General features: G+C 47.6%; 1 protein-coding gene across 1 annotated transcript; it reads left to right on the forward strand.

The window, feature by feature from the left end:
* Positions 1–8,876: 8,876 nt before the first annotated feature.
* LOC134948693 (RING finger protein 11-like) lies at positions 8,877–17,213 on the forward strand. Its single transcript, XM_063936858.1, has 2 exons — positions 8,877–9,152; positions 10,813–17,213. Exons 1-2 carry the CDS (start codon positions 9,086–9,088, stop codon positions 11,370–11,372), a joined length of 627 nt encoding a protein of 208 aa, XP_063792928.1. The 5' UTR covers positions 8,877–9,085; the 3' UTR covers positions 11,373–17,213.
* The last annotated feature ends 278 nt before the right edge of the window (positions 17,214–17,491 follow it).

Raw genomic sequence — 17,491 nt, forward strand, 5'->3', positions numbered from 1 at the left:
TAAAAGCAATGAGGTGGCTGCAGGCAACGTCATTCTCAAGTTTGCTTACATTACTTCTGTGTCCAGGTCCAGATCAGATCGGCGTCGCTTGGCTGTGAGATGGGTTGGGCTGTCTCTACATGCAGTGGCAGGGCTGGCCTCCATCCAATCATCTTGGCTGCGATGCAGGGGCGGCTCTAGACTTTACTTTTAGGGGGGAGTTTAATTATTTATCCTGACTCCTCCCCTTTACAGTGTCCTTTACGGTGACCTGGGCCAAGAACCCAGCATCACTCCTTATATGCGGTTCAGGCCTATGGGCCTGCCTACTTGTGGGGTCTCAAACTAATAGGGCTTAGTACCCCCTAACTGGCTACAGGCCTCAGGTCTGACTTTCAGCAACGGGCCTAGAGCCCGCCTACCATGGGGCAGATTGGGTAATGTGGGCCTAATGCGCAGGGGCCACACTTATCTGATAGGGCCTAGTGCCGTCTGACATGCCCACATGTCTAAGCCTGAACTGAGCCACAGGCCTAGTGCCCGACCTCTGTGCCCGGGGCCAAAGGACCCGCCTAATGTGCCACAGGCCTAGGGTCTGATTTGACTCCACGGGCCTAATGCCTGATCCCTGGTGGTCTAGTGGAAATGGGGAAGACATGCGCACCTGAGGTCCTACCTGCCTCGCTGGAGAAGCGCTTCCCAGTCCTCAACTTCTGTCTTTAGCCGCTGCCCCTTCTCCTTGTTCTGCCGGCGCTGGATGGCAGCATATTCATGCCTTTTCTGCGGCCATAGGAACTGCTCCTGCAGCGTCCTTTTCACTCTCCGGCTGCCGTGATCCTTTCTTCTTTCTTCCATGCCGTCCGTTATCTTCGGCTCCCAGCAGGAGCAGCCCAGCATCTCTAGAAATGCTAGGCACACCCCCAGAGTGTTGCCCCTTCCCAAGCTCCTGCCAATCCTACAGGGGGTTTCTTCAAACAAACGTTACATCTTCCAGTGGATTGTATATAAGATCATTATGGTATGGTTGTCTTGTCCAATTGTATGTATTTATCACTTCTAATAAATACTTTGGGATTTTAATATGGTTCTTTCTGGTTCCATATATATGTTATGAGAGACATCAGTCCCTATTATTATCCAGCCATAGGGACTATAGAAGTCCAAAGAAACCTTTATGTGCTTTGCATCTATTTGTTACAAGTTAGCATACATGTAAAATCTGCTCAAGTTTGCATCTATCACCACTTTGGGTGTCGACGTAAAGGAATGAGATACTTATAATTGGATTGGGACTATCCACACACTCTTCCCTTCCTTGTATCACCGACTGGTGGAGCTGTGTTTATTTACAGTGTTACACTATTGTGTGATTTTCTTGTTTCTATGTGATTACTATGAGACATTACATCGTTTGACTCTATTGTGAAATCACCACATTGAGGATCAACAAAAGGTTGGGACATTTTAAAGCGCAAGTGAGGTTGTACCCTTGTGTTTTCCATATGTTGTTATAGGTTGGTGACCTATTTTGTACTGTCTCGTGCTGCTTCATTGTGCAGCGCCTTAGGAGGAATTGTTTATTGTATTCTTCGGTTCCTGCCCTGCATCTGATGTCAGATGGCCGGGGCTTATGACGCAAAGAGCGCTGATTGGCTACAGCAGAGTATATTAGGGCGCCTGCTGTGGTTTCTCCTCCCTTTTGCCCGCCTCCATAGCTTCAGCTTCGGGGGTGGCTTTAACTTCTTTATCAGAGTTTGATGAAGAGCTGAAAGAGGATGAAGCTGTTTTCTTGGCAGAGGCGTTGGTGACTGGTCAACCCGAGACTACAGGTGAGGCAGAGCCAGATTAAAGAGGGCCCAGGGGATACGTTACCCCTGGCCCCCTTGCCTCTCAGGGGGCCCCCATGCTGGACCAATTTTGTTTTTCAGAGATGGAGACAGCCTTGTCTCCATCTCTGCAGTGACCGGGGCCACCCCAGGCACAATCAGAGCGCCTGCTTGGCTGCTCCTCACAGAGAGCTTTGATCGACAAAGCTCCCTGCATTGTATACATTGCACCCACAAAGCTGAGGCCAGGAGCTACTGAGCATGTGCAACAGCAGCTCAGCTCACATGGACTCCGGCAGTGACTCTCCTCCTCCTCCTCTTTTGGTTAATTTTGTATTTTGTGTGTGTATGCGTGTGTGTGTTTGTAGGTATGCAGTATGTATGTATGTATGTATGTATGTATGTATGTATGTATGTGTGTGTATGCTATGTGTGTGTATGCTGTGTGTTTTTGTTTCTAGGTATGTCTATGTATGTTGTGTGAGTGTATGTATGCATGATACCTGTTTGTGTGTGGGTGTGTGTGTGTGTGTGTGTGTGTATGTATGCTGCATGTGTTGTGTGTAAGAATGCTATGTATGTATGTATGCTGTGTGTATGTATGTAAGCAGTGTGTGTGTGTAGGTATGCTGTGTGTGTTGTGTGTGTGTATGTATGCTGTGTGTGTATTTAGGTATGCTGTGTGTGTAGGTATGTTTTGTGTATGTATGTATGTATGTATGTGTTTGGATGCATGCTATATGTGTGTGTGTAGGTATGCTACACACTCGGATTGACATTGTCGGAAACAGGGCTAAAACCTGTTGGATCTGGCAGCGCTTCCAACAAAACACGTGGATCCGCATCTATTTCGCTGATCCACGGAATTGAATAGGTCGGAACAGTTTTCGACCAAAAAAAGTCAGAAACTGCCATCTTTCCAATAAAACGACAGTTCTGACTACAATTGACTACCCCCCTAAGTAGCAGAATTTGCAATCCTCATGATCGCATGCTGTGGGCCGCCCATCGCAGGGCAAAGACGCCCAGCATGCTGACGCCCCCCCCCCCCCCTCTTGAGCAAGTAGAAATTCCGATCGCACAGCAATTTCTGCTTGATCGCAAAAAATGGGGTAGTCTCCCAGTCAGCCCCGCCGACATTATTCTGATTGCTGCAGCTGCTGCCCCTATCACGCCCCCGCCACACACCCCGTTCGCGCCGCCGTGACCCCACAGCGCTCCGTCTCCACCTAGGAATTGGAGCGTTGCTGCCCACACCCTCACGCAAACATCCTCTGCCTGATTGACAGGCAGAGGCGTTCGCATTTTCTACTGGTGCCTGCAGGAAATGCGGGTGTATGCGCAGGACAGGCATTGTGCATGGGCCCGCATCCTTTTAGTAATTTTTGCGGTTGGATCACAAATAGCCCATAGTCCTCAGGGCGCCCCCTTGACTTAAGTTTCCCTGACCCCCGTAGCCTTTATCTGGCTCTGAGACAAGGCCCAGGGGAGTCAGACGATGATGATAGATCTTCTCCCTCCTCTTCACTGTCACCTTCTGCTACTAGCGCGGTCAGGGCATAGAAGCGTTCTGCTAAGTATGCTAGACAAGAGGCGGTTAGGTGCAATTGGCTAAGCTCCGGCGGGTTTAGATAGTTTGCGCAGGGCTTAGCTGCGTTTAGGCGCATGCAGGATTTGTTGCGCTGTTTGTTGGTCTTGTATGTCTCCCCCTGTCCTCCCTACTCGGGGATTAGCTACTCGTCACTGTTGGCAGTGGGAGTTTAGAGGGATTTGACAATTTTTACCTGGACTGACGGACTTAATTCGGCTTAGTTATACTTGATTTGGCTAATTGGATTTTAATTATATGTCCCTCAGCAGGTTTTAAGTTTTACCTCTAGCCGAGTTTACTTGTGTGACCCCCCCCATTTATTTGTTTTACCTCCTATCCTATTGTATCTATATGTTGCTTCGATTGGCCTGAAGCTCGTTTACATGGAATTTTCATGCTATGTTTTTTCTTTTTGGCAGATCCTCATTTCATTATGTTTCCAACAGAACTGTTTCTATTTTCCATGTCAATCTGAGCTTTTTCTCTAGTTCTTTCCGTCCCTTATAGGTTTGATGGGTGATAGGCACAAGGATCGCGTAGCTGGCCGCTCATGTCTTCTGCTCGGCTAGGTTTATGGCTTAAGGTTTACGCCTTTAAAGCTCATTTAAATAAATAGATAACAGTTTCTGCCAAATTCATGTCTCCGTGTCGTTATTTTATGTAAGGTTTATGTTGGTTATCACTGATGCATACACAGGGCAATCCTCAGCCGTTAGGAGGGTGAGTATAACCCTTACTGCCCCCTGTGCTGCACCTGTGTGTATGTTATCAGGAGTAAGAGGGGATGTGTCTGAGGCCTGGGAGCCAGTAGGCAGCTTACTTATATAGCATGCCAGAGCTGCACAGCAATGTCCATAGGGGTTATACATGTAACATGGTTACAGACTAGCACATCTCGTTACTAATATACTAGATAATAGAAGGGGAGGAGAGAGCTCTACTACAGCAGCAACAGCTGACTTTCTGCGGGAGGAGAGGACACAAAGGGGGAGAAATCCTGAAGATGTCAGTGGCAAGAGCTGATCGGGGGAAGCAGTGGAGGGGTCATTGGCACCCCCTACCACCCTGGAAGTCATGTACCAGGGGCCCTTCATTCAGCCCACTGCCCCCTACTGCATTTTAGTGTTCTCCCTCCTGCACCATCTCACTAACCCGCCCCGCCCCCCCCCCCCCACCAAAGCCATGCTCTAAAGGAGAAATTAGCAGAAATTACTGCTCCACGCCCTGCATGCTGAGCGGAAGATAGAACACCCCCTACTGCCTGTGGGACATCACAACTGCCACTAATAGCATTCCCCACCCCCGCCACGAGAGGATGGATAGGGGCCCCAGTGCATTGCTTTGCCCAGGGGCCTACACTGCTGTTAGGACAGCCCTGGAAACTGCCTGTGTGTGATGGTGGAGAAACGCGTCAAGGACTTTTGGCAGACACTTCCAATGCTATTGGAGCCCTTATAAGCTTTTCTGTGCCGGACCACACACGTGGCCTGCAGTGGAGCGACAGCCGTGTTCTCCCCCCACAAATGACGGATCTACACTAATCACATATACCAAGCCGGAGACCAGACCGAGCACGCAGTGCATGGGGCGGATGAAATACATCTAGCGGTAAGATATTGTGTGCGGAGGTAGGGGAGGTCGGGCACAGCACTGGCTGAGCACTGCAGCCTGTGTCCCACTACAGCCATTCATATCCACATCCATTCATGCTATTAAGCTCATTTACAGAACCAATTTATTCATAAGCAAAATGGAGGCGGAGCTCTAATACAAAGAGGAATCTGGACTATGGTTTCCAAGTGCACTATCAGTAATTATTAAACACTGCGGACTATTGTCAGGTCTAAATAACATGGTCAATATTGTATATGTGTTTTCATTAATCATTTAGTTTTTAGCCTTTATTTAACTGATTAAATATACATCTTTGCGCTCTCTATATTAGTAATCACTATTGCTGTTATGTGTATCGTTAAGTAGTTTGACTCAATGTACACATGTATTCTAATGAGCATGACTAATGGTACAATGGGACTGGTGCCAGTTACTCACTGTGCCTTCTGCTCTCTGCTCAGCTGCTGCTGATACTGATCCAGCCTCTTCCTTATCTCCCTGCTAAGCTCCTCCTCCTGCCGCTCCAATGTCATTGCAGCACGTCCAGCCAGGAGCCTCTGCCTCTCCCACTCAGTGTTCCGCTGCTTCTCCTCTTCCTTCTTCCTCTGAAAAAGCAACATGTGATCATGAGGAAATAATACTTAGGAATATTTTATTGCCCGCCCCTCACCTCTGACATGGGGCCACAGAGTAGTCCATGGTACATACCACATAATGCACAGCCGTCAGATAATGCATGCATCAGTAGGGGGTGATGGAGAGGGATCCAGAGCATTAGCTACTGGAGACAGGCTCTGGAATGCTTCACATGCTGGACCTTGGTAAATCTGACAGTGTAGCAGCCTGTATAGAAACCTATTGGGTCCATTGTGGTTAGAAATGGAGTGGCCGTGGCAGATATTGGTGAAATCTGCTGGGTTCTATCCATGTTAAACTCGGGGGATCATTAATATTTGTAGGTAACCGCAGAAAAAGGGTGTTTTTGGGGGACATCCCACAAATAGTGTTTAATAAATATGCCCCTTAGTGGTATCACACATGAGAGATCATCATTGTACAGAAAGAAATTTGGGCCCATTAGCGCTAGGACCCACGCTCTGCACCGTGACTTACACCGGTGAATACATTGCAGCACATTACGTAGCGGGGTTTCTGCCGTCCGTATACCTTACTGATAAGATGTGTATGAGGCATTTACAATCACAGTGTAATTACATACACTGACACACACTAAGACATCTGTCTCAGGCAGAGAATGTTGGGGGATAGTAAAATGTTGGGAAGTAAATCATGAAATGCTCATTTATCTTCTCACTGTGAAAGTTTTATTTAGCGTACTTTTTGTCAGATCTTATAGTAATGAAACTTCCATTGTGGACAGTGGACAGTGTATATATATATTTAGATGGGGAGGATTGTAGGGTGCCATATTTTTGTAGCCTACAGTCTTCAGTGATTTATATTCAATCCCATAAAATAGGGTAATCCCACAGTGACTTGCAGACGTCTGCCATTAGCAAGGTGTAAAGGAGACACTAAACCGATGTATTAGGGACTGGTGATTATACGTGCTCTGGGAACTCAATAACTGAAAAAATAAGATTTTACTCACCGGTAAATCTATTTCTCGTAGTCCGTAGTGGATGCTGGGGACTCCGTAAGGACCATGGGGAATAGACGGGCTCCGCAGGAGACTGGGCACTCTAAGAAAGATTTAGTACTACTGGTGTGCACTGGCTCCTCCCTCTATGCCCCTCCTCCAGACCTCAGTTAAGGAAACTGTGTCCGGAAGAGCTGACATTACAAGGAAAGAATTTTGGAATCCAGGGTAAGACTCATACCAGCCACACCAATCACACTGTATAACTTGTGATAACATACCCAGTCAACAGTATGAACAACAACAGAGCATCAGACAAACCTGATGCAACCATAACATAACCCTTATTTACAGGGCCGGCAACAGAAATCTTGGGGCCCGGTACATTGATTTCTATGGGGCCCCGCCCATAACCACCCTCAAGCCCCCCTCCTCATCCCCTCCTCCAAACATCCCTCTTCTGCATGTACATACAGTATAAGGTAGAGCTATAGATCATATATAAAATCTGTTTTTAAGATGTATATTAATGTGTTTGTATATAATATATAAAAATGTTTTATAAAAATGTATAATGGCATAAAATGGGTACCAAAGAATGTGCAGGGTCTTTAAAAGAAAATGTGGCCTATCTTACCCTACAGACGTCTTCTCGTACCCCGAAGAGATGGTTCAGCACTGCAGATCTCACTTGGACGCTCTCTGTGGGACAGTCTGACTGCCCTCAGGTAGATGTGCTGATTCCAGAGGCTCCCCTCAGTAATGAACTGTGCCCGATGGAATGCACAGTTTCCATGCTATGCGGGGGTCCGCTGTGTTGGGATCGTGCTGCAATACAGGTGTTGGTGCCGTCACTACAGTGGCTCCCTCCGCTGTGCCTGGGTCCTGCTGCCAGACAGGAGGAAGTGCCGTGACTGTCGCTGCTCCTTTCAACAGTGCTGCTCCTCGGTGGCACCAAGCAGTACTAGCACAGATAAGGGCATGGTACTGTGTACAGTATACATAACACTGTAATCAGAGTATATCAGATCACTGTAATGGACTGGGCATAATTATTATTCATATTTTTACCAGGCAGGTAGTTGTGTGACTTGTAGTCAGGGCCGGCTACAGACATCTTGGGGCCCGGTACAGTGATATCTCTGGGGCCCCCTCAGAGCAACGGAATTTGCTGCTCTATATATTAAACTGTTATTAAATAAATCTATATATTGTTATTTATCCACAGCATACAGATATATAAATATGTATATCTCTCCTTCCTCCCCCCCACACACCAGGGTCTGTCTCTCCCCAATAACTCCTGCTCACATCCCTGCTGGACACTACATGGCATATACTTGGGGCCCCTCTGATCCTTTGGGCCCGGTACAGGTATCCCCTTTGACCCCCTGTCACCCTGTGTCCCATAGATATTAGATACATACAATAATCATGGTATGAATGTGGACCAATAATAACTGGTCCTAATCATGCAAATCTTATGTATTTTATACCACAAGTTACGATTATAGTGAATGTCCCACAAGATTGTATTTAGATCTAGGAAACCAGTTTGTAATATCAATCGAGACACTAGTGATCAGGTATATTCACATAATAAAACAAGGCAGTGGTGTATGTGGATAACCACATTCATATTCTCCTGTAGGGTCTTTTATTCCATATCTAATAGGCGAACCCTGTTAATGTATTCAGTCACTACAACATTGACTAGAGATGTTCTATAGACATTAGATTATTTGCAACATTTTTGTAAAAATGTGTCTTAGAGATCACGGACGATGTATCACAAAGTAGCGTTCTCAGTCTCCTGGCCATGGCCACAGGATTTTTAAGCAATGCTGCAGAAAATAAGAAATAATATGGAAATTATTACATTAATAATTGGGGCCTATGGATTAGTGCGTTGCAGACTGTTGAGCAATGATTTGGGATGGAGCAGATTTCAGGGGAAGCTGTGATAGCAATGGGACAGAGATGAGAATTTACCATGAGACATACCAGTCCACTGTCACTATTGCATCCAAAAGTCCCAATCTGTGACCGCACAGGGGGTGGTGCTTATGGGGTAGTGGGTGGGGCTTCATTGGAAAGTTTGTAGAAATATTGTGTAACCTAGTCAGCAGTAAAATTCATGATAATACAGATACTCAGTAGCTGGTTTTCTCCATGCCAGTAAGAAATATGGCCGCTTGACTGCAGTGAGTGATGCGGGCAGGTCGGCCATTTTATCTATGGACAGGTATAAGAGCCCAGCGCACAGCAGCATCAGTGGCAGTTGACAGTTGAAGCTCTGGTGGCTGATACTATAGTCTTGCCTTGGAAGAGCGAGCTAGTGTGCTTTGGCAGCTAGTGTTATACTTCCAGCGATTATCTTGTTGTTCAGAGCACAATAAAATCTGTGATTTTCCTGAACATTTTTTTTAATTTATTTTTTCTATTTGGTGGATTTATTGAACATCTGGAGAGGAGATGAGCCGGAGAGAGCTGAGACGGCTCCTGGAGGACCAGCGAACCTGGAGCCGTCAAGGAGATCATGGTAAGAGAGATATTTTTGGGGCAGTGATTCCAATATAAGGGGCAGATTTATCAAAGATTGGAGAGAGATGAAGTACCAAGCATGACAGTTAGGAGCTGACTGTCTGGTACTTTATCTCTCCCCACATTACCTTTCTACAAGCTGTGATAAATCTCCGCTATGTCCTCTCACCTTGTGTGGCATGCGGGCGGCAGTTGGTATTAGCTGCACATTAATTATATATCTTGTCTTTTATGCTTTGTGGGAGATTCATGAAAGTTTGGAGAGAGATAAAAGGTCTATGTACTAAGACTTGGAGAGAGATAAAGTGAATGGAGATAAACTACCAACCAACCAGCTGTCATTTCTAAAACACAGCTTATAACATGTCAGTTAGGAGCTGATTCACTGGTACTTTATCGCTATGCACTTTATCTCAGGCTTTATACATAGACCCCAATGTACCAACCAATCAGCTACTAACTGTCATTTTACAGTCAGAGGGGGAGATATACCAAGCCTTAGACTTAAAGTGATATAGTGGATAGAGATAAAGTACCAGCCAATCAGCCATGTTACAGGCTGCTACTATATCTCTCCCCAAGCACCGTTAAATATCACCCCATGTTATATAACCCTGGGTACCATGTAGGTCGCAGTTGGAGATGTGACCCCCATACACCAGCAATAAATTAGGGCAATTTGGCATTTTGCAGATAATTGTGTAGTTCAGTTTTTTTATATATGTTTTTTAAAAAGTGTTTTTCCCTTTCTGCTACCCATTTATATAGCTCCTTACAGGATATACCAGACTCTCCCACAGCTCTCACACCCTTATTCCCATCTCTTTATTTCCCTCACACATATTCTACTTCCACTAATACACCCTCACAAATAGCCCAATCTCCAATCTGAGCCGCACTCGTTCCTCTGGTGCCTTCTCATTTATTTTCCCTCCGACCACTCATAGATATTATAGGGGCTCCTTGGGATACTTATGGTGGTTCTGTCTGAGAATTACAGGGTTCTGGTCAGCGACTGATCGTCTGAATGTTACACTCACTGGTATTACCATTCCCTACTCCACTGCAGACACACACAGCAGTACTCACTCATGCAGCTAAATGCAGCTAATTGTACTGCTGCTGCTCATTAGAAACATCCAGCGCTGCCTCCCTTCTCTGCTTTATTCAACTCTATTTAGAAAATCTACACCTGGAATACATTACTAGCGTCCTGCCTGACCACCCCAGCCAGTTAGCATATATTTGGGCACCTTGGGTTTGTCACAACGAGGCCTCCTCCACTATATCCACTACTTAAGTCTGATATTTTATCACTTTCTTAATGAGTTGTCATGCCAGCTCTCCCCCTTCCTTCTCCCTTCCTGCCTGCACCCCTACCAACACTCTTCTTTCTCCCTTCCCCCCATTCCCCTCCGCCTGTTACCTCTCATTTCCCCTCTTGTCACTTTTGTTAACTATGGAAAAAAATAACTACAATAAATTAAACAACTCTTATTCTGTCAGCCTCCTATAGTGTAACACTATCAATGATATATCAAAATATTATTATATTTGTATTATTATTATTGTAACTCAAGTTATTGATCAACAATTGATTGGTCCATGTTATCTATAGGTAATTATTATGGCTACTATATAAAGGTATATCTTTTCAGATGAGTCATCCCAGACAGTGTTTGAGGAGAGGCTGCGGTCTGAGCGACGCAGAGGTGCAAGAAGAGCTGGTCAGAACACCCAGGAACATCCAAGCAGCGGAGAAACATCTTGGCTACAGAGACCTCAGAGGGAGCACAGACACCGAAGCCGCTCTCCTCTTCCTACTCCTCCGGTAGCAACAACGGACAGACCAAACTCAGATCCTCGCCCTGGTCCAAGCTCCCAGCAACCAGCTGAGAATGAGCAGAGTCTTCCATCCATGATGATTGAGATCAACGTGCAGAATCTCCCGGCCATGATGATAGAGATTGACGAGGAGAATCTCCTGGCCATCTTGGAAGAGCTCTACGGAGTGCCAATGACCATTACTGCAGAGGAAGCAACACAATCGTGTGTTATCTGTCTGATGGAGTACGAAGAAGGGGAGCGAGTGATTGTCCTGCCCTGCAGCCACAGGTACCATCCAACCTGCATATCACAGTGGCTTGAAACAAATCTCAGCTGTCCTGTGTGCCGCAGAGAGTGCATCCCGAGGCCGATCGTGTTTTGGATCTCCTGAGTATGGCAGGAAGAGGAAGATCTAAATCACCATCTTCTCTCCTCTCCATACCATCTCCTCCACTCTATCCAGTTCCATCAGACAACGGCTATATCTCCTGTACTCCTACCACCCTCCTGCGGCCTAGGCTGGACATATCCACAGACTCCATCACCACACTGGGCCTGATTTAGGTCACGACGCTGTAGCGGAACATGCAGTCAAGTACTGATGTTCGGTACCTTGCACATGTGCCGGATCCATGCATGTGCAGTACAGGTCTATGGCGTTGGTCATACTATGGTATTAGATATTCAGTGATTGACGGTCTGATGCCGCGCGAGGACGGGGAACGGGCGGTAAAAGCCTCTGTTTCTCTAAATGGATTTGTGTCGCCGCCGTTGTTGGGGAGCGATGGGGTTAGGATCTCCGTCTGAGGTTGGAGATTTCCTGGCCCCTTCATAGTAGATGAGGTGGCTGACTTCCGTGACTCCTTGGGTCACTCGGCCTGCTTCCATGTAAGCAGCGCGATAGCTCCGTCCACATATGAATCAGGCTCACTGTGCTCCTACCGGCCAGTGGTCATCTTATGTGTGGCTCTGTGGATATTCTATGCATACCCCACAGCCGTCCTACTTTGGACAGGATAGGTCCGCTTTTCGGGAACTGTCTGGCTGCCCCACCCATGGTGCACACTGTTCATGGGTGGAGGGAGGGGGGGGGGGGGGAGTTTGGGGGAGCACTCTCACCCCTGCTCTGCATAGCATAGATGCCATGCGCACGGAATCCACCAGGGCCTGATTTAGAGATGGATGCAGATCATACAGTAGCTGCGTCTATGAAGGCAGCTGCTGAATGAAAACATAGTAATGGCAAAGGAGGCGTCTTGTACAAACAGACATCGCCTGATGGCTTCTCTGATCCACTGCTGTTCTAAGCATTGTACCATCTGCATGAACATCGGTCATCTGAGTAACCCTCAGGCCTCTTTACGTCAAAAAAATGGGTCCGACATCAGCGGCGGAACTTGAGAGTGGTGGGCCCAGGTGCAAAAATATGCTCTGGGCCCCTCTTCTCCGCCCTACGGGAGATGCAGTGGGTGACAGCGGGGAGAGGCTGTGGGTGACGGGAAGATGTAGAGGGAGACATTGGAAATCAAAGTGTGACAGGGGTAGGCAGAGGGTGATAGGGAGGAGCATAGGGTGACAGAGGAAGGCAGACTGAAAAGAGGAGAGGTAGAGGGTGACGGAGAGGCAGTGGGTTGGTTATAGCAGAAGGCAGAGGGTGACAGGGAGATAGTGGGTGAGAAGAAGACAGTTGGTGACAGGGAGATAGTGACAGACAGGGAGAGGGTGGCATGGAGATAGTGAGTGGCAGGGAGAGGGTGACCGGGTGATGGCGAGTGGCAGGGAGAGGGTGACAGGGTGATGGTCAGTGGCAGGGAGAGGGTGACAGGGTGATGGTCAGTGGCAGGGAGAGGGTGACAGGGTGATGGTGGATGGCAGGGAGAGGGTGACAGGGTGACGGTGAGCGGCAGGGAGAGGGTGACAGGGTGATGGTGAGCAGCAGGGAGAGGGTGACAGGGTGATGGTGAGTGGCAAGGAAATGGTGACAGGGTAATAGTGAGTGGCAGGGAGAGGGTGGCATTATGATAGTTGGTGAAAGGGAGAGGGCGACAGGGTGATAGAGACAGGGAGAGAGTGGCATGGAGATAATGGGTGACAGGGAGAGGGTGACAGGGTGATAGTATCAGGGAGAGGATGACAGGGTGATAGTGACAGGGAGAGAGTGGCATGGAGATAGTGGATGACAGGGAGAGGGTGACAGTAACAGGGAGAGAATGACAGGATGAATGTGGGTGACACTGAGTGGTAGCGAGTGGGTGGCATGGAGAAAGTGGGTGCTTGGGGAGGCAATAGATAAAAGCAATGAGGTGGCTGCAGGCAACGTCATTCTCAAGTTTGCTTACATTACTTCTGTGTCCAGGTCCAGATCAGATCGGCGTCGCTTGGCTGTGAGATGGGTTGGGCTGTCTCTACATGCAGTGGCAGGGCTGGCCTCCATCCAATCATCTTGGCTGCGATGCAGGGGCGGCTCTAGACTTTACTTTTAGGGGGGGAGTTTATTTATTTATCCTGACTCCTCCCCTTTACAGTGTCCTTTACGGTGACCTGGGCCAAGAACCCAGCATCACTCCTTATATGCGGTTCAGGCCTATGGGCCTGCCTACTTGTGGGGTCTCAAACTAATAGGGCTTAGTACCCCCTAACTGGCTACAGGCCTCAGGTCTGACTTTCAGCAACGGGCCTAGAGCCCGCCTACCATGGGGCAGATTGGGTAATGTGGGCCTAATGCGCAGGGGCCACACTTATCTGATAGGGCCTAGTGCCCTCTGACATGCCCACATGTCTAAGCCTGAACTGAGCCACAGGCCTAGTGCCCGACCTCTGTGCACGGGGCCAAAGGACCCGCCTAATGTGCCACAGGCCTAGAGTCTGATTTGACTCCACGGGCCTAATGCCTGATCCCTGGTGGTCTAGTGGAAATGGGGAAGACATGCGCACCTGAGGTCCTACCTGCCCCGCTGGAGAAGCGCTTCCCAGTCCTCAACTTCTGTCTTTGGCCGCCCCTTCTCCTTGTTCTGCCGGCGCTGGATGGCAGCATATTCATGCCTTTTCTGCGGCCTTAGGAACTGCTCCTGCAACGTCCTCTTCACTCTCCGGCTGCCGTGATCCTTTCTTCTTTCTTCCATGCCGTCCGTTATCTTCGGCTCCCAGCAGGAGCAGCCCAGCATCTCTAGAAATGCTAGGCACACCCCCAGAGTGTTGCCCCTTCCCAAGCTCCTGCCAATCCTACAGGGGGTTTCTTCAAACAAACGTTACATCTTCCAGTGGATTGTATATAAGATCATTATGGTATGGTTGTCTTGTCCAATTGTATGTATTTATCACTTCTAATAAATACTTTGGGATTTTAATATGGTTCATTCTGGTTCCATATATATGTTATGAGAGACATCAGTCCCTATTATTATCCAGCCATAGGGACTATAGAAGTCCAAAGAAACCTTTATGTGCTTTGCATCTATTTGTTACAAGTTAGCATACATGTAAAATCTGCTGAAGTTTGCATCTATCACCACTTTGGGTGTCGACGTAAAGGAATGAGATACTTATAATTGGATTGGGACTATCCACACACTCTTCCCTTCCTTGTATCACCGACTGGTGGAGCTGTGTTTATTTACAGTGTTACACTATTGTGTGATTTTCTTGTTTCTATGTGATTACTATCAGACATTACATCGTTTGACTCTATTGTGAAATCACCACATTGAGGATCAACAAAAGGTTGGAACATTTTAAAGCGCAAGTGAGGTTGTATACCCTTGTGTTTTCCATATGTTGTTATAGGTTGGTGACCTATTTTGTACTGTCTCGTGCTGCTTCATTGTGCAGCGCCTTAGGAGGAATTGTTTATAGTATTCTTCGGCTCCTGCCCTGCATCTGATGTCAGATGGCCGGGGCTTATGACGCAAAGAGCGCTGATTGGCTACAGCAGAGTATACTAGGGCGCCTGCTGTGGTTTCTCCTCCCTTTTGCCCGCCTCCATAGCTTCAGCTTCGGGGGTGGCTTTAACTTATTTATCAGAGTTTGATGAAGAGCTGAAAGAGGGTGAAGCTGTTTTCTTGGCGGAGGCGTTGGTGACTGGTCAACCCGAGACTACAGGTGAGGCAGAGCCAGATTAAAGAGGGCCCAGGGGATACGTTACCCCTGGCCCCCTCGCCTCTCAGGTGGCCCCCATGCTGGACCAATTTTGTTTTTCAGAGATGGAGACAGCCTTGTCTCCATCTCTGCAGCGACCGGGGCCACCCCCAGGCACAATCAGAGAGCTTTGATCGACAGAGCTCCCTGCATTGTATACATTGCACCCTCACAGCTGAGGCCAGGAGCTACTGAGCATGTGCAACAGCAGCTCAGCTCACATGGACTCCGGCAGTGACTCTCCTCCTCCTCCTCTTTTGGTTAATTTTGTATTTTGTGTGTGTATGCGTGTGTGTGTGTGTGTGTGTTTGTAGGTATGCAGTATGTATGTATGTATGTATGTATGTATGTATGTATGTATGCTGTGTGTGTGTGTGTGTATGCTATGTGTGTGTATGCTGTGTGTTTTTGTTTGTAGGTATGTCTATGTATGTATGTATGCATGATACCTGTTTGTTTGTGTGTGTGGGGGTGTGTGTGTGTGTGTGTGTGTGTGTGTGTGTTTATGTATGCTGCATGTGTTGTGTGTAAGAATGCTATGTATGTATGTATGCTGTGTGTATGTATGTAAGCTGTGTGTGTGTGTGTATGTATGCTGTGTGTGTCTTTAGGTATGCTGTGTGTGTAGGTATGTTTTGTGTATGTATGTATGTATGTATGTATGTATGTGTTTGGATGCATGCTATATGTGTGTGTGTGTAGGTATGCTACACACTCGGATTGACATTGTCGGAAACAGGGCTAAAACCTGTTGGATCTGGCCGCGCTTCCGACAAAACACGTGGATCCGCATCTATTTCGCCGATCCACGGAATTGAATAGGTCGGAACAGTTTTCGACCAAAAAAAGTCAGAAACTGCCATCTTTCCGATAAAACGACAGTTCTGACTACAATTGACTACCCCCCTAAGTAGCAGAATTTGCAATCCTCATGATCGCATGCTGTGGGCCGCCCATCGCAGGGCAAAGACGCCCAGCATGCTGCCCCCCCCTCTTGAGCAAGTAGAAATTCCGATCGCACAGCAATTTCTGCTTGATCGCAAAAAATGGGGTAGTCTCCCAGTCAGCCCCGCCGACATTATTCTGATTGCTGCAGCTGCTGCCCCTATCACGCCCCCGCCACACACCCCGTTTGCGCCGCCGTGACCCCACAGCGCTCCGTCTCCACCTAGGAATTGGAGCGTTGCTGCCCACACCCTCACGCAAACATCCTCTGCCTGATTGACAGGCAGAGGCGTTCGCATTTTCTACTGGTGCCTGCAGGAAATGCGGGTGTATGCGCAGGACAGGCATTGTGCATGGGCCCGCATCCTTTTAGTAATTTTTGCGGTTGGATCACAAATAGCCCATAGTCCTCAGGGCGCCCCCTTGACTTAAGTTTCCCTGACCCCCGTAGCCTTTATCTGGCTCTGAGACAAGGCCCAGGGGAGTCAGACGATGATGATAGATCTTCTCCCTCCTCTTCACTGTCACCTTCTGCTACTAGCGCGGTCAGGGCATAGAAGCGTTCTGCTAAGTATGCTAGACAAGAGGCGGTTAGGTGCAATTGGCTAAGCTCCGGCGGGTTTAGATAGCTTGTGCAGGGCTTAGCTGCGTTTAGGCGCATGCAGGATTTGTTGCGCTGTTTGTTGGTCTTGTATGTCTCCCCCTGTCCTCCCTACTCGGGGATTAGCTACTCGTCACTGTTGACAGTGGGAGTTTAGAGGGATTTGACAATTTTTACCTGGACTGACGGACTTTATTCGGCTTAATTATACTTGATTTGGCTAATTGGATTTTAATTATATGTCCCTCAGCAGGTTTTAAGTTTTACCTCTAGCCGAGTTTACTTGTGTGACCCCCCGCCCCCCCCCATTTATTTGTTTTACCTCCTATCCTATTGTATCTATATGTTGCTTCGATTGGCCTGAAGCTCGTTTACATGGAATTTCCATGCTATGTTTTTTCTTTTTGGCAGATCCTCATTTCATTATGTTTCCAACAGAACTGTTTCTATTTTCCATGTCAATCTGAGCTTTTTCTCTAGTTCTTTCCGTCCCTTATAGGTTTGCTGGGTGATAGGCGCAAGGATCGCGTAGCTGGCCGCTCATGTCTTCTGCTCGGCTAGGTTTATGCCTTTAAAGCTCATTTAAATAAATAGATAACAGTTTCTGCCAAATTCATGTCTCCGTGTCGTCATTTTATGTAAGGTTTATGTTGGTTATCACTGATGCATACACAGGGCAATCCTCAGCCGTTATGAGGGTGAGTATAACCCTTACTGCCCCCTGTGCTGCACCTGTGTGTATGTTATCAGGGGTAAGAGGGGATGTGTCTGAGGCCTGGGAGCCAGTAGGCAGCTTACTTATATAGCATGCCAGAGCTGCACAGCAATGT

Source organism: Pseudophryne corroboree, chromosome 8 (genome assembly GCF_028390025.1).
Source record: "Pseudophryne corroboree isolate aPseCor3 chromosome 8, aPseCor3.hap2, whole genome shotgun sequence".
In the NCBI taxonomy this organism is placed as follows: domain Eukaryota; kingdom Metazoa; phylum Chordata; class Amphibia; order Anura; family Myobatrachidae; genus Pseudophryne; species Pseudophryne corroboree.

Bases quoted from the DNA above. Each gene is read 5' to 3' on its own strand.
- LOC134948693 (XM_063936858.1), top strand. From the start codon at position 9,086: ATGAGCCGGAGAGAGCTGAGACGGCTCCTGGAGGACCAGCGAACCTGG. The intron at 9,153-10,812 runs GTAAGAGAGATA...ATATCTTTTCAG, and splicing joins GAGCCGTCAAGGAGATCATG to ATGAGTCATCCCAGACAGTG.